This window comes from Poeciliopsis prolifica, unplaced genomic scaffold (genome assembly GCF_027474105.1).
Source record: "Poeciliopsis prolifica strain line A6 unplaced genomic scaffold, Auburn_PproV2 SCAFFOLD009, whole genome shotgun sequence".
Lineage (NCBI taxonomy): Eukaryota > Metazoa > Chordata > Actinopteri > Cyprinodontiformes > Poeciliidae > Poeciliopsis > Poeciliopsis prolifica.
In genome coordinates this window covers 6532439-6555461 of record NW_026562384.1, presented here as the reverse complement: position 1 = coordinate 6555461, position 23023 = coordinate 6532439, and the positions used below count along the sequence as shown (strand labels likewise).

At 38.8% G+C, this 23023-nt stretch overlaps 2 protein-coding genes across 4 annotated transcripts; one reads left to right on the top strand and one right to left on the bottom strand.

The window, feature by feature from the left end:
• Positions 1 to 253: 253 nt before the first annotated feature.
• tnip1 (TNFAIP3 interacting protein 1) lies at positions 254 to 17592 on the top strand. Of its 3 annotated transcripts, none has more exons than XM_055034269.1 (18): positions 254 to 321; positions 7140 to 7322; positions 7724 to 7867; positions 8006 to 8088; positions 8171 to 8230; positions 8828 to 9037; positions 10243 to 10337; positions 10735 to 10894; positions 11098 to 11190; positions 11324 to 11389; positions 12546 to 12677; positions 12779 to 12907; positions 13008 to 13142; positions 14250 to 14375; positions 14551 to 14634; positions 15008 to 15241; positions 15359 to 15443; positions 16052 to 17592. In XM_055034269.1, exons 2-18 carry the CDS (start codon positions 7175 to 7177, stop codon positions 16123 to 16125), a joined length of 2058 nt encoding a protein of 685 aa, XP_054890244.1. In that variant the 5' UTR covers positions 254 to 321; positions 7140 to 7174; the 3' UTR covers positions 16126 to 17592. The 3 variants fall into 3 exon arrangements, with proteins under 3 accessions (XP_054890244.1, XP_054890246.1, XP_054890243.1); XM_055034271.1 differs by lacking the exon at positions 254 to 321 and adding an exon at positions 6175 to 6286 and having other exon boundaries at positions 15098 to 15241; XM_055034268.1 differs by lacking the exon at positions 254 to 321 and adding an exon at positions 6175 to 6286.
• A 91-nt stretch (positions 17593 to 17683) lies between these two features.
• On the bottom strand, positions 17684 to 22367 carry gpx3 (glutathione peroxidase 3). Its single transcript, XM_055034272.1, has 5 exons — positions 22166 to 22367; positions 20195 to 20345; positions 19976 to 20093; positions 19357 to 19456; positions 17684 to 18215 (listed from the first exon to the last, which is right to left on the bottom strand). Exons 1-5 carry the CDS (start codon positions 22355 to 22357, stop codon positions 17994 to 17996), a joined length of 783 nt encoding a protein of 260 aa, XP_054890247.1. The 5' UTR covers positions 22358 to 22367; the 3' UTR covers positions 17684 to 17993.
• Between the last annotated feature and the right edge of the window lie 656 nt (positions 22368 to 23023).

Sequence of the window (23023 nt, the reverse complement as noted above, 5' to 3'; positions counted from 1 at the left end):
ACGTTCCAGGAGGTTCTGCATTTTTCAGGTTTCTCCATGGGCATCCAAGATAGCAGTGGCAAAGAGGAGGTGGGGATGCAAGCTACTGTTCCAATAAAAGAGATTTAAATGTTCATACTTGTTTTCTTGTGTGCTGCGTTACTCAGTCGAAAAGGGAGGCCGAGCAGTTGGACACACACCAGGTTCTGTTCAGGCTGAGCCTGCAGTGTCAGGCCATTTTACTGGGTTACGGGAATTCCCCAAGCCTCGCAGTGAAATTGCTTCCCCCTTATTCACCAGTTTCCTTAAAAAGTGCCTCTCCGACAGAAGCTGAATGTGTGGGTGAGTTGTTATTTGTTTTTAAACGTTTAAGATGGAGATGCAGAATGTTGCAGACTTGTTACTATTGTTTGCACTGAGTGAGTTCTTGCTTGTTCTATGGCTGAGGTGGCTGCAGCCATTTTGTGCTGTCACTGAAGTAAATGTGGTTGGCTTTGCATCAGAAAGCAGAGAAACAGTCACTGTGAGGAGGGTTTTCAGTTCATGCAATTTTATTCTTCATTCGATTTATTCTCATAATTCATTGTGATATACAGTATCATCTCCCTATATACCACAAAATTAATGTTTACTGTGAATTTATTTATGCTTTTCTCATAGGTATGCTTGTTTGTAAAGTGATTTTAAAAAAAGTTCAGGTTCAGCTGTGCATTTATCATGTGATTTCATCACTCCCTGGGGCAGAGATGCTTAATGATCTGTCACATAGTTCTTAACATAAAATCAGGAATTCAGATTTTCTGTTTGAAAATATTACTTTTTTGACTGCTGGGCTCAAAGCAAGCACATATATAGTGACTGTGTTTTTTGTTTAGAAGAAACAATCTGCATGTTTTAAGCTAAAGGGGGCCGTAGATGCTGATACTTTCTAAACCAAAAGGGAATTTTCTATTAATACACTTTGTTGCAGTTTCTTTAAGACTAGACTGAACAATCCCTGTACCTTAGCTGGGTGAGGTGTCTGCTGAGTGCTTGTGTCAACAAGGGGCCTCAAACTGTGGGTTGCTCTTTCACACCTCCCTTCTGCTCAGTCCTTTGGCCTTGTTCAATTAGAAAAATATGGTTCTAAATGGCCTCTGTGGTTGGCATGATAAGAAAACAAAGTGTGCAGTTTGCTGCCCTGCAGGACGAAGTAATGGGTGACATTTCCTGTATCCTCTGGCTTTTGTTTTTTGTTCTGCGTTGGAAGTCCCAGAGTCATCACCATGTTTATTGTTTCAGCACATCACAGCAGCCTTAGGAGGAAATATCTTGCACCTGCAAATACTGACAAGGTGTTTTGGTGGGAGTCTGAGGACAAAGGAAAAAACAACTTTAGCACATTCTCCACATGAATTGTCTGTTTGCTTTTCCTGATGGCCATTGAATAGCTCTTTAGGGAACTGGCTTGTGCTATTAGTTAGCATTTAGAATGATTATTGTACAAATTTATGGAAGCAAGAGTACATATTGTACCCTTTTTAGATGCTGTCTGCATCACTGTTGTGTTTTTTTTTCAATTAATGAAACCTTTTCTTGAAAGATATAAAAACAGACACAGGAGAGTATCAATCCTTTGTTACAGTGGATGGCTGTGACATGGAAGGAAAATATCTCACCGATAAAAACTTGTGCTACCTGTTTGTCTCATTTTGCTCTGATCACCATTATTAGAAGCAGCTGGACACAGAAGTCACCTAAAAAGTAAAGGGAGTCTGTCTTTGTGTTATTTAATTTCAGTGTAAATCTCACTGTTCTAATGAAGCTTCAGAGGTTTGTTAGAGGAGAAAAAATAAATAAATCACAAAGACCAAGGGACACAGCAGAGATGTTAAGGGATGAGGTTCTGGAGAGGTTAAAATCAAGGTTAAGTAATAAAATGGCAACTCTGGAGTAGCAGCAGAGATCAATGGCTCAGGTGGATGAAGCTGTGAACATAAGAATTACAAGTTGTACAATCATAAAGTTAACCATTGTGGAAGAAAGAAAGCAGTGAGAAGTCCTATTTGGAGCTGGCCACAAACCACACACACAATACATGCAGCACTACGGAAGCAGGACGTCTGATCAGATGAGACCAAAATTTGCTTTTCTTCTTTCTCCCAGGCAAATTTGAGTGAATTCGACTTAGAAAAATGAACAAGAAAATGAAAACACAATCTCTAGATTTGCAAATAGGTTTGGATCTATGCGGAGTGAAAAGTGGTTCTATGAGGTATTGACTTAGTAATTCTTATTTAAATATATACATGTATATTTTTATAAGCCTCTTCATTTTTCCTGCAGTTCACAATTATATGCTACAATATAGTAGCATATAACATCACATTAAATCACAATATACGACAAAGTTTTCAGCTGTAATTTTACAAAACCTTGTAATGTTCGAGGGTTTTGAAGACAATGGATTATTAAGCATGACAGTTTCTAAAAATGAGGCAATTCTTAACAGAATATACTTCTAAGCTCGAGTTTGTTCTACGATGGCTTTAAGTTCATGTATGAACTGAGTGTCTAAGCATTGTGGTGCACAGGAAATACTAATTGCGGTTGCCTAAAATGATAAACAAAGGTCTGATTCTCAGTTTATCAGAAAAAAATCATTCTTAAATGGTGCCACGGTGCTGACAGACTGGGTGTTTTCTCACCCAGTAAGACCACCAAGGCTGAAGTTCTGAGGCCATGCTGTTGTAAATGTCTGCATCAGCAAGAACTCTGTTTACAGTGGGAAAAAAAAAAAAAAGAAACTTTAGTGGGAGCGTTCCTCTTGTGTGGTTAGGTCTGACTGTGTGAAGTAATCGCTGTATTATACTTTGAATTTCCAGCTAACTGAAGGCCTGTGCATCAGTTTGAGGAAGAAATGTGACCAAAGATACATGGCTTCTTAATTCCCACAAGATATCACTATTGCTTTGAGGGATTTTAAATATTCTTCAACTTTGTGTGGACTTTAAAAAACGTTCTTTATGTTTGACATAAACAACTGGTAATACAGGCAAATGTCAAATAAGCGCTTTTTACTTCAGAAGAAAGAAGAAAATAACTTCACTTTTTAAGACTCTGCAGATGAGAAATACACCACATAAATATGCTGCCTTAAACAGGAACACAAGTATTTTGCTTCATTTCTCTGAACATTTGTAAAGGTCCTCTTTAAAGTATTTTTGGCCAGTTAATAGCCAGGTTACTTTTTTCTAAACTTAATTGTTTAGGGTTTAGTTTGGAGCTGATCAGTTGAGCTTTATAGATGATTTTTGTTGTGTTTTATTCTGATTATGAGTACCTGTACTGGATATAAAAATCTTCCTTCCGTACTTCTTACCAACAGAGCCATTTAACAAATTTATATATTATGGAAACACAAATTTATTTCAGTCACTGAAACACGTTGCATAGATTAATAACACGCAAAATGATGTTTTCAAGGTTTTTTCAGTGATGATTACGACAATGTTCTGCTTAGAGCGAATGAAAGCATGCAATTCAGTTTCTTAGAAGAGATTAGAATTTTCCATGATCATAACAATAAAAGTGTGGGACATTTTCTGTCAACTGATCATTTAAAACATGAGCAGTGGCTGAAACATGAATGGGGATGATGGTGGCAAAAATGTAAGGTGTCTCATTTCAGTGTTCACGTCCGTGAATGAAAGCTTTCACTCAGACACAGCAGTCATCCTTCCTGAATTAAAATCTGCCATCAATTATGTTGAATCTGATTTAGTTAAAATTAAAGTTCAGAAACTACAATGTGCAGAAAGATTATGACGGATTGGTAGGATTTCTTTGTAATCGGTTGGGTAAGTGGTTCATAATATTCCACTGCATTACTCATTCACTGTGGCACAACAAAGCAATGTTGAGCAGTGGCTCTCTGGAAGTCCCAAACAGGACTGGTCATGTTCAACGTGTGAACGCAATCTTTTATATTCTTTCTTTAGTCACATGAAAAAAAAAAAAAAAACTTTCCCCAAGTTATTTCAGCATGCAGATATTGTCAATGTAACTCTGATTAATTCAGGAAACATAATCAAACAACTGAAACTGAAGAGACAAACTGTTTATTTTACCTTTCAATTGATCAGAAATAAATAAGGAAGGAGACAATGCAAGTTCTTTCTATGGGAGTTGGGTAAGAAGAAAAAGCCTTTGCTCTCTAAGATACGTGCTAAGGCCAGACAGAAGTTTGCCATAAAGACATAGACTGGGACTTCTGTAAAACAGTCTTTGGAGAGATATGTCTCAAACTGAGTTACTTGACCAGAATGAAGAACATATGGATTACTAATTAAGGTTATTTCAACTGTGAAGCATGAATTACACTATGTACTGGAGCGTGCTTGAGATTACAGCTTGCACTCAGGGGCAATGGAAAACATTTTGGAGACATGTCCTGTGGTCTGATAAAACTGAAATTAAAGTGTTTGACCACAACAGCTATTATTATATTTAAAATAAAACAGGAAATTTGCAAACCTGAGACAACTGTAATATACAGGGGTGGAAGTATAAAGTTGTTTTGGTGTTTTCTTGCAGGAGGGGTGATGCACTTCCCAAAATAGATAAGCACAATGAGGAAGAACTTTGTGTGCAAATGTTGAAGCAACATCTCCAGATATTACACTAAAAAAAGAGAATAGAGCTCCAACTTAAAAGAATTGTTTCAATCGGTCACTTGTAGTGAAATTAACTTTGTCAAACTTAACTTTATTTACATTTGTTTAATTTGGCAACTTAATGACCTTAATAAATTATCATAGATAAACTTCATTTGATTAGTTTTGACCTATTAATGCAGTATATTAAAGTTGGATCACCTGTTCTTTTCTTTCAATGAGCTCAATCTTGGGGACAAATTAACTTTCTAAATGGACAATAACTCAAAGACCCACAGAAATTTATAGTGGAAAAAAACATAGTCCAAGTTTTGGACTATGTTTTTATAAATAGTACATATATATATATATATATATATATATATATATATATATATATTATATATATATTATATATATATATATATATATATATATATATATATATATATATATAATTTATTTATTTATTTATTTATTTTTTTGGGTGGGGGGGGTACATCTCTGCCAGCATTGTAAATCTATAAAACTAAAATGCTGCCCTTTCCCTTTGCAGAATAGATTAATGTCAGTAACATTTCATGGAGAGTGTCAATATTCAAGTCTTCCCAGCTGCTCCAGAACTTTATTTTTGGCCTGTCATGCTTGTTTGTCAGTTTTTGTGATGCCGTTTGTGAACTTGTACACACCAATTCATCTCTGAGGCCTTCAACAGAACGGATGGGTTCTGCATATGCCATTTAAGTGACTTCTGAAGGTTTTGCTGGGTTTTATTTATGGGCATTACAGTGAAGTGGGCTGATTTGAAAAAAAAAAAGCATCAGTAAAATTTGACGTCATTCTGTGGAAAAGGTATGTGAATACTTGTACTTTGAACATTTTTGACAGGTTATTCAACCATCTAACAAAATAAAAACAAAACAAAACAAAACAAAAAAAACCCAATATATATTTATAGTTGTCTCCCAAAGCTTAAACTTAAACATTATAAGCAACTATTATTCGATTCCTACACATGTTCCGAGCTGGCCGTGTAAACGTGCAGTGAAGACTCATTGCTATCTTGATCTAGGTCTTCTTGCCCTCAAAGTTCAGAGGAAAAATGTGATGCAACAACAGAAACCCCCCATCAGCCCCTCTGAATTTATCAATGAAGAATAAAGCAATTCAGCGAAAACGCTCGGATTTGTCCCTGTTCTAAAATAAGTTACCTTCTGAAGGTTAAAAAAAAGAGAGAGAAAAAAAGTATGGGAATTGTTTAAATTGCAGTCATTTCCTTTCACGAGAAGTTTTAATATTTTTTGGGAGGGGGACGTGTTTTACTTCACTTTATGTTATGTCAGCCATTTCTGAAACGTGTGGGCAACTGGGTTTTGTACGTATTTATCAACACACGACGAGGATAGGGCAAACGGTTCTCAATAATTAAAGATTACCTGATTAAATGTGGAATTGAGCAATGCCCTTTCTGCCTCTGTGTTTACATCACGGTCAGCGGCGCGGCGGAGGACGCGGTTCTGCCCTCTGATTGGTCCGCCGGGCTGTCAATCACCGCTGTTTACATCAAACGTCGCGAGGTGGAATTTCCCAGGTTACGGCATAGACTCAGTAGACTACTTCCGCAGTAGATGTCTGTCTAGCCACAGAGACGAGAGGCCACAGCAAGCTGAAAGGTACCAAGCCAGAAAAACCCTCTTTGTTCGTTTTTTTCGGTTCGTCGTGTTGCTCCTCTTTCCGACTTACTTTCCGCGCCGACAGGAGCCCGTCTGGTGTAGAAATATCGGACTTTGAAGGGCTTCCTGTACCGCTTTGTAGCCGAAAGCTAACGAAGGTGTCGCTAGCAATTTGCATGACAACAGCGAAAACTAATATTAGCCTTCTTCAGCCAATCAAGGTAGCTATCATCAACCGGATTGGGCTGTATTTTAGGCTCGAGTGTTAAATATGTGTTTAATATTAGAATTATCGTTGTTTTTTACGTATTTCCCCCCTCTGCTTTTGTCTTTCTTCCTTGCTTATGAGCCTTGTGGTTGTATTATTTAGCCCTCTGAAACGCCAGCACACGCTTCCCAAATGTGACACCCCTGTTAGTGAAGCATTGAGGAGGGGAGGTTGCTGCTTTTGTTGTCACTCAGGCGGTCGTTTCTGTATCAGCCATCAGCGATGGGTTTTTCACTCTTCCTGCTCGAAACTAGAAGTTAAAACCGTGGGCTTCGGTGGGCTTTTGAGAGGGTGTCTTGAATCATCTGCAAATTACTTTCTGAGACTTTTGAGGGGCTGTTGTATGTGGATACCCAGCTTTTCGGAAAATGATCAATAAACGATATAATCAGTGCTTCAGCAGCTGTTCTGGAGGAATACATATAAATGAGTCCGAGCTGTATTGTTTTATGTAAACACTGGACATCAGTGTAGATATTTGTAATCAAAACTTTACTATGTATAAAGCTTATTTTTCAGTTTAGCTTTATTGTTTTTTGTTTTTTTCATCACATGAAATTAAAACAGTTCTCCCTTTTCCCACAGTTCAGAAGATCATGTTTAGTAAGTGAACGACGGCGATGGAAGGGAAAGGTCCGTATCGCATCTACGATCCCGGTGGGAGTGAGGTCAAGGCCAGGGATGAGGTTGTGGGGGGCAGCAGCTATCGCCAGCTGCTGGAGGAGAATAGCATGCTGAGGGAACGGATGAAGGGACTTAAAAGCTTAGGTAGGTTCCACATCAGAGTATGTTTCTCATGTGTGGGAAATGAGGATGACACATCTCTGCTGAGTGCTAGGGATTATCATTTCCTTTGCGTTATCTATAGAAGAGAAAACAGAAAATGATTTGACGAATAGATCTCCTGCAGCAGAGTGCACAAAAAATGAAACAGTTGTGAAACAAGGGTTGCTGCATATTGTAAAACTTGAAAAACTTCCTGAGTTATCTTTGGACATGGTTGCATACTCGCAGTGTGATTGGACTTTGACTCACCAGGGATGTGTCTTTATTTCCCTCTAAACATCTGTCATGTCCCATTTACTGACTGTGACTACTCCTGCTGTGAAAAATACTCACCTGAAGCGTCTTCTTAGACTGCGATGACGAGATTTCTAATGATGTTGCAGGTGATCTTTTGGAAGAATCCCAGTCGGAGGCTTCCAGGCTTCGGCAGCGGGTAGAGGAGCTGGTGAGGGATAATGAAGCTTTAAAGTCGGCCAGCTATGCCGCCAGTCTGTGCGCGGGAGCGCCCGTTCACACCGAGGCTCAAAGTAAGTCCCACAGATTTCGTTCAATCTGTGTGATGGATAAAATCTGTGAAATGAGGAATATCACTTGGTATCTAACTTGGGTGTGATAAGCAGGTAAATTAATATTGTGATTTAGTTTGTCACCTTGATTGATTTCAGGCAAACCCTGTTTACACCCCACTGCTGAGAAGGAGGAGCAATCAAGCTGTTTAGGGAGAACACTTCAGCCAGAGAAGCCCCATGTATGTACTGAGTTTTATCTAATGTGACGTGTGTGACGTTTATGAATCGGTAACGAATATCGAACCTTTTTGGTCTTCACAGGAGGCCTTATTGGAATCTGAAAGGGTGAATATGGAGGGAAGAAACTCTGATGCCTTGGCTGTATGTACCAAAATAAAAACTACCCCAGAAGTTTTTTTTTTTTCCAAACAGTTCTTCAGATCAGATGATCCCCTTGCTTTGACTTCAGCATAAATTATTTTCTGTGGCTTTTGAGGCTAAATTCAGGATTTCCTCTGTATAGCAATTTCCTCAAAATTAGGAATTCATCAGCGGTGCATTGACTCACCTACGAACACAATACTGGCAGCTCCATCTGAGTCAGTGAAGGGAAATTCCAGGATTATTACGGACTAGAATTACTCAGATTCATTCACGCTTTACATCCTTGGACATGGGACTGCTTTTATAGTTTAGGCTAAAGTAGCATTTTAGTTCACCTTTCCTAAATTTTAGCACATAAACATTTTTGTGCAACAGATTATAAAAGCCGAAAGTACTCAGTACTAAATTTAAATCCACCTGGTCAAACTGATTTGACTTTTCAGAAAATTTAGCATCTACTTTCCATAGAAATAAAGCAGAGTGTTTATGTTGTACAGCAGACTTTGTGCGGTCTCTAATAAATATGTATAAGATGGCCTCGCCTACTCGTCTCCATGAAGATGACTGACTTTCCACCTGTGTGGCTCTCTCCAGGCGGGGTTGGTGGCAGGAGTGCTTCCCCAGCTTCCTCAGGAGAACAACGAGCTGGCGAGTCAGCTGAAGCGGCTGGAGAGCTCTTTCAGCATATTTGCAGAGGAGTCGAACCCAAACCAGCTGCTGGCTCACCTCGGCCGCATGGCGGTGGAGTTTCACCATCTCTCCTCAAAGGTCCAGAAGAACGAACAGAGGACCTCTCTCCTTCAGGTATGAAGCCTCGAAAGTTAATTGGCATATTTAGGATGTTATTGTGAACCATTTCTGGCAAGTTTTTATTTTGAATGTTACATTGAGATTTGTGAAACAGCAACATTTTAACGAGTTAGTAACTTGTGAGGTCTGTTTTAGAAACAAATGTACACTTTGTCAGCAAATCAGTTAGCTTGTAGTTTTAGTTTAATAGACATGGTTCCTTACAAAGTTTCACTCTGACATTTGTAACAATAGAGCGTTACAGGTGAGCAACTTTTTGAGCATGACTAATATGTTTTGTCTAATCCTCTCATTTGGCATAAAATAATAGACTTTCCAGTAACGATTAAATAACTTAATTTCTAAACTTATCTCTATGAATAGGAGGTGTGTCACATATTATTCATCAAAAGCTTTAAATTTTGCATTTGCTACTGATGCGTCCTTGAAAAGAATGGTATTTATTGAAAGAAAAGGCTTTTGGCAGGTTCTTAAATTATTATATTTAATCATTTCTATTTCAGGGCTGTAAAAAGGCTGAAATAGATTTTCTATAATGGTTCTTAAATTTCATTACCTTTCGTTACATCTTTACATTTTTATGGTTGCTCATTTATTGCTTTTCACTTCAAATTACTTCTTTTTTATTCTTTACAGTAAGTTAGTTTCTGCTGAAACTGGTTTACTGAAACTTTGTCGTTACGTTATCTTCTGCTAGCTCATCAAACTGGATGTATTTCACAAGGTGTAGATTAAAAATAAGGATTTCAGTAGTAAAGTGATTGTAACATTTTATTAAGCTTAATATTTACTACACAAATGCATCAAGATAAAGAAACCTAGGTATAAAAGCAGTAGCCTCACATGTTCAAGTCAAAAAACATCAAATTAAGTCAGTGTGGTCAAATCAAATTTAACTTATTTACCAAGTTAAATGTGCTTTATAACACATTTTTTATTTTTATTATGTTATTCTGAGGTGTAAATGATCTGCTCTTAAATGTACTTGTAACCTAAAAAGTGTCATTTTCTGATGAATTGTGATTTACAAATATGCAAATCAAGACTTCTGTATGTTTTAAAAAATATATATATTTTTTTTATTTCAGAATTGTTTTTAAAAAGCAGGAACTTTTGGTTTGAAATAAATCCAGTACCAGTGTACAGACTGGTGGTTAATATTGTGATAAATGTGGGTCTGCTGGTCTCTGGTTTTCTAGACGCTGTGTGAGCAGCTCAGACAGGAAAACAATGAGCTTCGAAAGAAAATGGAAGAAGACCATCATATCAGGAATCGAGACTTGGAGCAGCTGAGGTAATGTTTGTCCGTCTCTTTCAGCTTCACTGGACTTTTGTATTTCCTCAGTTGAGCAGAAAGTCTTTTGTCTGGCTGGTTGAATGAATGCCATGTGAGGCTGCGCTGCACGTTTACGTCACCTACTGTCATTTTTGTGTATTAAACCTCCCTGCAAGTTGTGAAAACGGCTTCCTGTCTGTTTTGATTTTGTGACTACACATTCTGTAGTTGTGCTTGGCGGCTGCAGGACCATGCTTTCACTTCTGATGGGGAATTATTTTAGTGCCTTCCGTTTGTCTCCCCATCTGGGTCTTGTAGGTTCTTCCCAAAGGACATGACTGTAAAGTGTCACAGTCTAGGAAATAACTGGACTCTGTTCAGAAATATTATCACTTTCACTTTTTTGCTTACTTAGACTGGAGAATCAGAAACTGAAGGAGCTGGTCACGGGAGGAACAGCAGCGGTGTCGACTGCTTCACCATCAGAAACAGAGACTCCAGAGGCCAAAGACGAGCCGGTTAAGGAGGAATCTCCAGCTGTTCGACCTAAAATGGAGGCCACCACACCGCAGAAGGTACATTTATGTCAAGAACATAAATTGCGTTTATTGTTAATGATTTTTTTATTATTATTATTTTCTTTACACTTTTTCCTCATATTTCCCTCCGGAAAAATTGTTAGCAAACAAATTCAATAAATCTATGACATAGCTTCCTCATATATGTGCTCATGAAATCATGGCTTTTTGTGGAATGAGGAAAATTTTTGTGTCCCCAGAGTGGAAAATCAGCAGAGAAAACCCCAGCTAAAGCATGTGACATAGAGGTGTACGAAAAGAAGATCAAGCTTTTGGAGAAGCAGAGAAAGGATGTGAGTCTTCGCTTACATTTTTTTTTTCTTAAAGAAAGTAGCTGCCCATCCTCTTTTGCCATTGGGGAAAGTCTCTGTGCTCTTTGTTTCCTACATGTTCATTGTTTGTTTCGCTTTCTGGCGCTGCTCACAGGTTCTGGAGGTGAACAAGCAGTGGGACATTCAGTGGAACGCCATGAAGTCACAGTTTGAGCAGAAGGTACGGTAATGACTTTACGGCTGCCATGAACAGTGTGGGAAGACGTCTGATTGACTTTTAGACCGCTTGAATGCAAATTACTGTGAAAAATATGTTTACATTTATATTACGAACAGTCTCTGACACATTTGATGACATAATATATTTTTCGTTTTGTATAAAGGTTTTTTTTGGCTCTTATAAAAGTTTAGAAAAAAATCATAAAAGACTGTCAAGTTTTTTTAGAAATACAACAGAACTGACAACAAAATATATCAGAGTTCATAATGAGCATTTCTAAGCATGTTGAATCCAGTTTCCCACTGTATTCTGGGTTAGAGATGGCTTCACGTGTTGTCTGACGGTTTGTGTCTGTCTCATTCTGCTACCAAAGAAGGAAGGAGACCATTTTTGTATTTTCCCCACAAAACAGTTGAAGCCCTAGTTCAGTTTTACCATTGAAATCATTTGTTTTTTTAATTTGTGACAGTTTTTAGGCCAGGTGCAGGGAAACCTACGGCTCTGGTGTTTGTGCGCAAACAGGTGGCAGTGAAGTGAAGAAATTACACGCATGTCCTTTTTTCTTTTTTTTTTTTTTATTTCAATGTGCTTGTCCAGTGGAAAAGGTGCAATTTTGCAATAGCTTGCTATTTGAGCATACTTACCACAAGGCCTGTCACACTTCAGCAAGAATTCCCCTCACCTCTCCGGTACCCGCTGACTTCCTGCTGTGGTGCAGTCAGAGGGCAGCAGCGACACACGGATGTACACACACTGTCTCACAGTGGCGCTCACACACCTGCGTGTGTGCACGCCCGCATCCTAGAACATACCGACATTCACACTGTGCAGAGACGGGGACACCATGCAGGCTTAGGTTTAAACCACAGAACCCCAGATATATCCATTTGCGTCACTACGGTTCGTTCATATTTTATATAAAGATAGGACTGCGTGTTCGCAAATGTGTCCTTTTTGTGGCTTGGTTTGTAATTTGATAACGCACATTTCCTAAATGCTCTATTTCAACACAGGCACCAGCAGATGTTTATCTTTACCAAAGTTTTTATCTTTTAAGTTTTTTTTTTTTCCATTCTATGCTCTTTTTTTTTTTAATGTTGTGTATGCAGTTTTTGTACACGTGTTGTTGAGACTCATGATTTAAACTCTTCCTTAGATCACAGATCTCAGGCAACGTCTGGCCGAGTCCCAGAAAACTGTGCTGGAGCTGGAGGCCGAGCGAGAGCAGAGGCAGCGCGACTACGACAAGAAACTGCTGCTGGCCAAGTCCAAGATTGAGAACGTACAGGTGAGGATGGAGAGACACAAAGCCCACTCGTTTTATAAAAAATCTGAATTAACAAGAACACAGGAGACTGAAGAAAGTGCCACTGACTTTGTTTGTTTCAGGGCGAAAAGGAGTGTTTAAACTCTGAAACAACTGAGCTGAAGCAGAAGGTTCGCTACCTGCAGGATCAGCTGCTGCCCCTCAGTAAGCAGAGGGAATACCAGGAGAAAGAGATCCAACGCCTAAACAGAGTGAGCAAAAGAGAAGCAAATTCAGCTCCAACCAGTTTCACTTGTTTTATGTTTTTCTTTGTTTTGTTTTTTTTACATGTTCACTGTCTTTTTTTTCCAGGCCTTGGAGGAAGCCTTGAACTTGCATTCCCCCTCATCCTCTCAGCAACCTCCTGGACCGGGGAACTTTGCAGATGCAGCCAATAACCTGAAAAAACAGGAGCTGCTCACACAAATCGCTGTACTAAAAGAACAGGCAAGAGACGCCTTAAAAAATATGAACAGTTGTACTTTAAAGCTGAATTGTTTCCACTCCGTATGTCTTGTGTCTCTGTATGGTTTGGAGCTAATTAATCTTAGCTACAAACCATGTTTTCTAGGGCCTGGAGTGTCCCTGTTCATGTTAGTGGAAAAGAGAAAAATTAAACAATTATTTTTAACACAAAGTGTTAGGAGCTGCTTTTGAAAAAAACGTTATGCAACTCAGATGCTTTTTTTCTCTCTGTCATATTTTTATAGCACATTGAGCACTTTGATTTGTCCCCCATATATCACGTTTGGTAACAGATAAAAAATATTTCTTAATTTTTAAATGTTTTGGAACAATTTTAAGTAGCATCTTATTTTTGTTTAATCTATGACAAAATTTTATGTGTCTGTTCAACAACTGCCACTGAAACAAAATGAATGAATATCCTGAGTCAGACATTTTGATGTCCGACTTCCAGCCAGATTAATCATCAACACTCCTAGAGGATGTAACTTAGTTTTATGGTTTTGAACAAAGTTGCCATTATAACATTGCATGTTTTGAAAAGCTAAAATCTAAATAATTTTTTTTTCTTCCTTATCATGGAAGAAGTATGGCTAAACTTCATACTGTTTTTTTTAAACCTCACTCAACCATCATACCAACTTAAAAAAAAATAAAAATAACAATAAATAAAAATAGGGGCTCCCAGTTGTTTCTGTGGCTCTTTAAACCTCATATCTTCTTAATTTATTTTTTCCAAAAATAAATAAAATAATAGGTAGGAATTGCTCCTGTGAAAACAGATTTTTTTAAAGTCTTTTCAAAAACAGAAAAAATAAGCAACATAATGTTTTGTTCAAAATAAAATGTAATAAGAAAAAATACAATCTGTATTATCTAGACCTACTCAGTAAGTAAATATGATTTAAACTCATTTCAGTGTACTGCACACAAGTTTCTTTTTTTTGGGATTAACTTTACACTGTATGTAAAGTTTATGCTTTATTTCTTCTTAATAGATAGGATGCTAAATAACTGAGAAAAACAATACAGTAGATTTTTTTTAAAGAGCACTTTTGATATTATGGTTTTGTTCTATCTGTACATCAGGTGAAAATCTTCGAGGAGGACTTTAGGAAAGAAAGAAGTGACAGGGAGCGAATGAATGAGGAGAAAGAGGATCTGAGACGACAAGTTGAGAGGCTCCACGGTCAGATTACTAATTTGACCAATCAAGTAAGAGTCATTTTGTTTGGCGTTTTTTCATATACCTTAGAAAGATTTTTCATTTAAATGTCGCAGTAGAATACCATTTCATCTTAATGAGAGATTATTTTCTATATGTTTTCCTATTTTGTATGTGTGTGTGTGTGCGTGTGTGTGTGTGTGCGTGCGTGCGTGTGTGGTCTAGCTTCATCAGGCTCAGAACGAGTGTCAGAGAGAACGCACAGAGAGATGTAAGCTGGAGAGACTGCAGATGCAGCATCACAAACAGGTACTGGCTGCTGAGCTTCATAATATTACAGCTTTATTAAAATGCTTGATATAATAACAGTTTATGTTAGGTTAATTGTTAAATCAAGGTGGTTATTGATCATGTCTTTCAGTATTAAATAAGTAATATAATACTAAAAATAAAAAATAAAAAACTTGTAGATTAGTGCCCCCTTGTGGCTGAAAAGTGTCAAATGCAAGAGCTTCGATAAGTTGATTTAAAAACAACCACCTGCTTTTTGTTAGTTGTCCAGTGCATTTGGGATCAGCAGATGCAGCAGGTTTGAGGGTCTGCAGAGGGGCCATGCCGTTACATGGACCGCTGCAGGCGTGCACTGATTGGAGATCACATTTGTACTTATGACACCTCATAGGGGCAGCAGCAGGAAAGACGTACCTCAGACCCCACGTCGGGCTCAGTGAACGGCCCGCTGAGTCCTCCCTACTGTGGTCCCTTTGTGCAGGTGGGAACGCAGGGCCTGGAGGGCTGGCCCATTCACTTCCCTCCCCGGATGCCTAACGCAGCGGGCGCCACAGCAGGAGCCGCCGCCGCCGCCGCAGCAGCAGCAGCACCACCCCCAGCTCGAGACTTCCAACCTGTTACCCCGGTAAAGTCTCTCTTCCTCTTACCCTAAGTTTCTTGTGAGGATCATGGTGAGAATTTAAGGATTGCTGCTTCAGGTGTGGAATACTTTTGGTTTTAACCGTAAATTGTGTTTGGTCAGGGTTTTCCTTGGCAGATGTCATTCCCTCAACCACGAGGAGCCAGAGCAGTAGGAGAGAGCTCAAGACCACCACCAGAGAACGCAGGTAAAGAACATGCTCACATTTTCTTTTGCTCAAATTGCTTTATATATGAAGTATTTCAGGTCACATATCTACTATGTGAAACATCTGTTGTGCTTTTTAACATGAAAAACTTTCATGTTAAAACTAAAGTTTTAAAATGTTTCATTTTATGTGATGCACCAGCATAAAACTAATCAGACGTACAGTGGAATGGTTTGGATCAAATTAAATGTGTGTGTGTGTTAGAATGGCTTAGTCAAAGTTCAGAACATGCTCCATTTGGGAATTTCTGGCAATACTTGAAAGTTGATCAGAGGTTCTCCATTTAAACAGAATAAGCCTCAGCTGTTTTGTAAAGTTTAAATTTACAAGTATTTTGGTGTTTGAATGTGCAAAACTGGTAGAAAACAGCTCCAAAAATCTTGCAGTTTTAATTTAATATTAAAATACTTCATCTTATAATTACCTACTAAGGCTGCAGTGATGCGTTGTCGTTTGGTTGTAGTGTCATGAACTACAATGGGTATGAAGACTACCTGGAATTAACCTGTTGCAAAAACAAATGTTTTAAACACTGAAAGAGTTGGAAACTTTAAGCCAGACCTGGTTTTGCTTCTGTACCTTTGTAGATCAGTCAACAGCAGCCACAGCAACAGGGTTTGGCAAAAGGGAGAGACAGAACATCGACCCCGGAAAGCACTAAAGCATCACCGTACCCATCTGATGGAGTCTGGGTTGTAGCATGAAACTGTCTTTGAGTTGACAAGGTGTGATTGAGATATAATTTTCCTACTGAACTGTAGATATCCTATTGTAATGTTGTTTATACTTGCGTTTTATAAGGCTATTTGTGAAACACTTCGCTATTCTGAATATATAGAAATATATATACATATTATTTAGATTTTTTTTTTATCTGGAACTGAAGTCCTTTTGTTAAATGAGTTTGAATAATTATCATTGCTTTCTTTTATTTTTTATTTTTTCCTTCTACAAAATATACCTATGTAATTGTCTCTCTGCAAGTATGTAACACCTTAACACCTTGATTAACTTGTAGGGTTACTGGAAGCCATTCCCCAAAAGCAAATAGGACAACACGTGCTCATTCCAGCACTGAATGATTATATAGGTACAATAAATCATAGAAGTAAAAACAATGTGAATGTCAATTGATTTTATGAGGATTTCTACAGTGCCATCGATGTTCTAGAAATGTCTAATATGTGTAACTGTTCAAAAGTGGTTGTTGAAATACAAAAATTTGGGAAAATGAATTTTGATACCAAAAAACCAAAAAACACGATTGTGATTACTAATAATTTATTTATAACCTGCTGTTTTGATAGTTGCATTTACTGAGTGTAAATCATTGTCTTTAGTAATGCTGTTCTTTCTATGTTGTTAGTGTAATCCCAATATATTGTAGCTATTGACATTGTATGTTTGTATCAGACACAATGCACATTACTTAAACATCCTTTTTTTCCATGATGATGGACCTAATCTCATTAAACAACACTTCTACTTGGTTTTACCACGCATTCTGATATTTATGCTCATTTTTACTGCATCCTGTACCATCTTACTGTAGCTCCAACACACAGTTGCAAACAGAGCTTCAAAACCTTAAGGCAGCAGGAGTGAGAGTCCTATTCATACAACAACTTGCGTATTACAGCTCTGCTCCTCAGAGGGAAAAAAAAACAAAAACCTCGTCCAGGATGTGTTGACGATGCTTTCAGTCCCAATTAATGACCAGCAATTAATGTCAAGGGGATTTGCCTGCAAAGTCAGAAGACCTCATGACATAGTACAGAATCTACATGTTGGAAATATGTTTTACGATTTGTAGGATGGTCAAACCAATCAGACCAGTTATTTTCTTAGTATAAAGTATTTCAAGTAGTTAGACGAAGGGCTTCAAATTGTGCGGGATGGGACTTTCGCTCAATTTTTGTTAAATGAGTTTGTAAGTTGCGGGGAACAAAACTATTTGATGGGTGAGAACTGAGACATCAGCAGAGTTGCACTTTGAAAGGTATGCTGTAATTTCTGGCAGGTGTATTTTTCTGGTTTATAGCGTTCTTTTTTTCCTTTTTGCTGTTGGCAAAAAGCACATGTGAGACTTTTTGTATTTGACTGGCTTAATAAATCTATTCTAAATGTCTTACCTTATTCACATTTTGTCTTTGTACTGCCGCACGCAAAAGTGTTTACAGCTGTTATTGTGCCGTTAAAGAGAAGTCTGGACATCAGCGTGGCTTTCTTAATGATTTATTGAAGCTTAAAAAGACAGATTTTGCTGTAATGGCAAACAGTTCCTGGGATGAGAAGATGCCATGGTGCTGTGGGATTGCAGGGCAGCTCGAATGCACTGAAAAGCTTTCCTGCACCCCCAGACTCAGAGGAGGCACCACAGAGTTCCTGTTTTCAAGCCTCCTCTTCATTCTACATGCCATCTTCATGTATCAGAAACAGTCACATTACCATCCAATCTGCTACCCTTACATCTCCTATGCGTGAATTATTGCCGTATCACTTAAAACGAAATGAAGCATCTATCACTTTTTAATTCTGCAATTTCTGCGCGTAGATTCGGAGAAGGTGATCGCGGATGTTCGCTCGGACCGTAGACATGGGGACACGCGGGTGCCATCTCATCACCGCTTTTCCGTTGGGCCCCACCAGGAACTTCTCAAAGTTCCACTTGATGTCGTTGATTTTCAGAGGCTCCCAGAACAGCCTGCCGTAAGGGGCGCCAAAGTCGTCCCCGACTGGAGGGCAGGATTGCTGTAAATCAATCATGGACACAAGAGAGAAAAATATGTACTTAGAAGTTTCACATAGCGTGCTTGCTGTGCTGCACAGCAGGAAGTGGAACTTCTTGTGGTGTTCTTTTAACATTGGCTTTCTTTTTGCCACTTCTCCATAAAGGTCAGATTTGCATTTCAGATGATGGAATCAACAGTCCTCAGTGTCCCAAGCTTGGGCTTTTGTTTCATAAGCCAATACTGCTTTGATTAAAGTGCTCCACGCCTTTATTCCTGACCTATGGTGGCTCTGAGGTGCAAACCACTTCAGCAAATTGAAAGCACAATTACAAAGTACAAAAGTGCTACAACATGAACAAAACGGAAGAGATATGTCCCAGTGGGAGACGTAAGAAATCGCTAATTGGACTTCAGCTCGCTTTTGCTTTTGAACCAGAAGGTGCTCTGACTTTAATGTTTGTCAGAACATTAAAGATACATGGCTTTAGTGGATGATGCAAGTCTCCATTTCACTGAAGCTGAAGTATGACTAAGTCTGCAGAAAGTCCTGAATCATCTTTTAAACTTTGCCTTCGATTTTACTTTTTTTTTGTAACGAATGCCTGAAGAAGTGTGACAAAAAAAAGGGTCAAATTCTTTTATTTTACATCCTTCACGTTCTTTCATTCATGTTGTAGCGCTTTTGTGCTTTCAATTTGCTGAAGGGGTTTGCGCCTCCGGGCCACCGTACTGACCTGCTGTGTGTTGTGCTTCTTGGTCTTTAAGTTGTTCCTTCAATAATGTTCTTTTACCAAGCCTCTGCAGCCTTCAAATATTTATTTATACCAAGATTGAATTATACATTGGCTAACTATATCTACCTTTAAATGGATGACTTCCAAAGACAACTGGGTTATACTGGGGTTTAACAATAAAATAAAGTACTGTACAGTGAAGTATGTGGCTTTGACGGCAAAAAGCTGAGGCATTTGAAAATGTAGCCATTGTAGTAAGAAAGAATAACAATTTGTTTTAATAGTAATAAAAAAAAAACAATGTCTCTGAAAGTTAAGTAGTGAGCTATTTAAGGAGCCTAAAGATTGGAATGTAGGGTTATCGTCATTCCTGCATTCTGAGAATGCAGGAATGTTTTTCTTTTCATTTTAAAACCTGGAACTTACCTTGAGGTACGTGAAAACCCGTTGCTCGCTCTTGCCGTTCACGTCACCCTTCTCCATCAGCAGGAAGTTTGGAACGAATCCGTTGCCTGGTCTGACGTACCTGGCGTCCAGAAAGAAAGAGTCTTATCAGTGGTTGCGGCTCGCAGCACTTTGCAGTTTGGCAGCTGCCCAAAAAAATCCCTCAGGCTGTTAAACGCCGTGATGTCATTCCAAAAATCAGTAATGATTTGTGGAACTGCAGACGTAGCTTAAACGTGTGCATAAAAAGGTGAAAAATAACAAAGTTATTGAATTACCAGTAGGCAACTCTCTTGACTGTGTAAAGTTTGATTGAAGTTTTATCAAACTTTGGGAATTCCTCTGCAGATCCAGCTCGTGTTATGATCACTTACATAAATGTCCTTACTGAACTATAATTTAAGGGATTCTCACATTTTTACACTATTAGTTTCCTGGATTCAGAGTTCCTTCTACCCAGCAGTTTGAGGAAACAAAACTTCCATTTAATGGCATTTATTTTAAACTTCCTTATCACCTTTACACAATGTTCCTTTTTGTGACTGCCTCAAGCTTGACCTGCACACACACACAAAAAAAAAAGGTGGAAGAGTTTTCTTACTTTAAGCCCGGAAGGATTTCATTTCTCGCCCCCGGCTCCTGTTTGCCAAACTGGTTGCATGGAAAGCCTAGAATAGTGAAACCAAGGGGTTTCATCTCCTCGTGCAGTGCATTCAGCTCTGAAAGGGAAACGCCAGGAATAAAAAGAAGACAAACAATATTTCAGGTGGCGAATGGAGTAATGCTCAAATGACAAAGCCGACAGTGTGCAGCTGCTTACCTATATACTGAGAAGTAAGTCCTCAGTATGTCGCGACATTGACGAAAAGGACAGTCTTTCCGGCGTAGTCGGCAAAGTTCACATTGCGACTTCCATTTAGAGTCCTTGCGTTGTATGGGTAGATGGTGCCAGCAGCGGACAAGTCACACCGCTGTGTGTACAGACACAAGGTAAAGAGTGTTTTGGCTAGAACACCAAGTAATTCTAACAAAGGTACATTTGCGTCACCAACTGCTGCCAGTATTGATTTGTTTTTATTATGTGTTACGCAAATTAAAAAAAATACCAATATTAACCTCAGATCGCTGTGACGGTCTGCACCTACCTTCGTAAACGCAAAAGTTAGAGGTAAGAAGTTTCTTCCAGATTCCAAGTGTCAACTAACGTAAACTAATTTAAACATAAGTCCGGGGCCACTGACCTCAGTGATTCCATAATCATTTACCGAGCATAAATATTATATATTTAATTCAACCGGGTTTGTTTTAAAAAGATCAAAAGTGAATCGCAATGTCTTGCAACAGTATTCACATCCCCTTTTATTTATCCCTCTTCTTTAAATACTTCCTCAGGCTCAGTCAAGTCTCCAAGCTAATTAGACTTTGACTGGGTCCTTTGAGCACAAGAATTTGCATTGATCCAAACTGTTCCATTGTACCTCTGGCTGTTTGGTTTGGGTCTTTGACCGAAACCACAGCCAAGGGAACAGGCTTGGCAGAGTCAGGGGAACAAGAAGACCCTGTTGAGCAGGTTCACCTGCTTTAACCAGAAGGTGAACCTTTGGCCTTTGGCAGTCTCTTAGCTGGTTTTCTTCCAGTATTACTATCTATTTAGCCTCATCCATTTTTCCATCAACTACGGCCTACTTCCATGTCCCTGTTGGGGAAGAAAAATCATTCCTAGAGTATGACGCTGTCATCATGTGTCGTTGTGTTAATGCTGATGCTCAGGGAGCTTTCTTCCACACACTATGATCTACATGTAGGAAAAGAGTTTAAATAATGTCTGGTTGCACTGGATTTTCTTGAAAGGTAATATATGTCACACTTTTGAATATTATTTATGAGCATTTTCCAAACCATTAAGCATGTAAAGCAACACAGGAGATCTAAAGGCCCACATTGTTACATGAATTATGATGCTTATTGCTCTAATGTACTCTGCTTTGACAAGACCACCAGCAAGAAAGGCGAAAACCTTCATCTTGATGGATCTCTTGACACTGTAATGTCTTAGGATTCATCAGAACAGACGGTTCCGATCTGGTTTGACTTATCATCACATACTGACCAATTCCTTATTTATCCGTTCACGTGGCTGCCGGGCAAATTTCCCTGTGGGGACAATGGTGAAATAAAAAGTGAAGTGAAATGTGTTTACCCTTTCAAAGCTCTATTGTTTTGTGGACTGGAGTTCCCCCCCACTGCCAGCTGTCCTAGTGCAAAGTAAGACCAGAGTCAACAGGAACTTTGCTCCATTACAAAAAGAGGCACAACCTTTAACCAAAACACCTTAAATAATCCACTTGGAAACAATCTTTTCAAGCTCTTGCAGCTCACTGTTAATGGTGTCTCTCTTCAAAGCTAGTTCATATGAGAGAGACGGAAAACTAGAGATTTTTGTGGTCAAAACGTTTTGTGTTCTTTTGATGACTAGAAAAACACAATTATGCAAAATGCGTTTTAAAGCTGCACTAACAATCGCAAACACTTTACACTGATACAATAAACGTGCATAATTGATAGGTGCTGGCATTTATGCCTTTAACTATGGCGGATGGCATAAATGACATCAAATACCTGATAAGATCCTGCTTTCACGCTTTAATTAAGAATAAACGCTTCCTAGAGCTCAAAAAGCGACAGGGCGCAGGTGTAAGACAGTAGCAATAAATAAATAAATAAATAAATACTTCAGGCTGTTGAATTTGTTCTGCACACACACACAAACACATTTCCTATCAACAGGTACCTGCACCAAACCGGTTTCGCAGGCGGCGAAGGGTCGCAGCAGGACGAGCAGCAGCAGCAGCAGCGGCGGCGGCGGGGAGAAGGGCCGCATGACGACGTCTGTCCACGACACGGTGACCGCTCTCTGTGGATGTCTCCCTGCTTCTCTCTCCGGGGAAATAAACATCGGCGTCAGGGGGCGGAGGGCAGACATGACGACATCTGCTGACGGGCACGTTTAGTAGGCAAACGTGAATGAACGAATGAATGAATGAATGAATAAATTTTGGTTGAAAAGATTTGGATATATACAAACATATACATATATTAATAATAATCTTTTTAAATCTGACTATGTAACTGTCAGTTTCAATGACAGTTTGACCCAGTTCCTCTGAATGCAACATGCTGAGGTTTGTTTTCTTTCTTCTTTTTCTTATTCAAGGATCATTTCTCTTGTCTGGGATCAGCGGTTGTCATAGTGAGCTGCCACTCGACCATGTGCCCTGTGGAAAGTTGTCCAGCCTCTTTGGCTTTATCTGACAACACAGTAATGGGAGAGACTTTAAAAAGACTAGAGAAGAACAGAGACGCCCCAGGGCCAAGAAACGGGCATAATGCTTTAGGGATAATGCTATGTAATATCCTGTTGCCCCTCCTCCCCCACAAAAAAAGAAAAAAAAAAATAGATGAGGGGCTGTGTAAATATATAATTAATCATAAAAATTAAAATGTGTTACTTTTGAATGTTTTTTTTAATTTTTTTTGTACCAGTTTTCAAAAACGTTTAAACAGCAAACTATATTGTACTTAATCATTGCGATATCCATCCATCCATCCATCCATCCATCCATCCATCCATCCATCCATCCATCCATCC

Bases quoted from the DNA above. Each gene is read 5' to 3' on its own strand.
- tnip1 (XM_055034269.1), top strand. From the start codon at position 7,175: ATGGAAGGGAAAGGTCCGTATCGCATCTACGATCCCGGTGGGAGTGAG. The intron at 13,143-14,249 runs GCAAGAGACGCC...TCTGTACATCAG, and splicing joins TCGCTGTACTAAAAGAACAG to GTGAAAATCTTCGAGGAGGA. The intron at 15,444-16,051 runs GTAAAGAACATG...GTACCTTTGTAG, and splicing joins ACCACCACCAGAGAACGCAG to ATCAGTCAACAGCAGCCACA.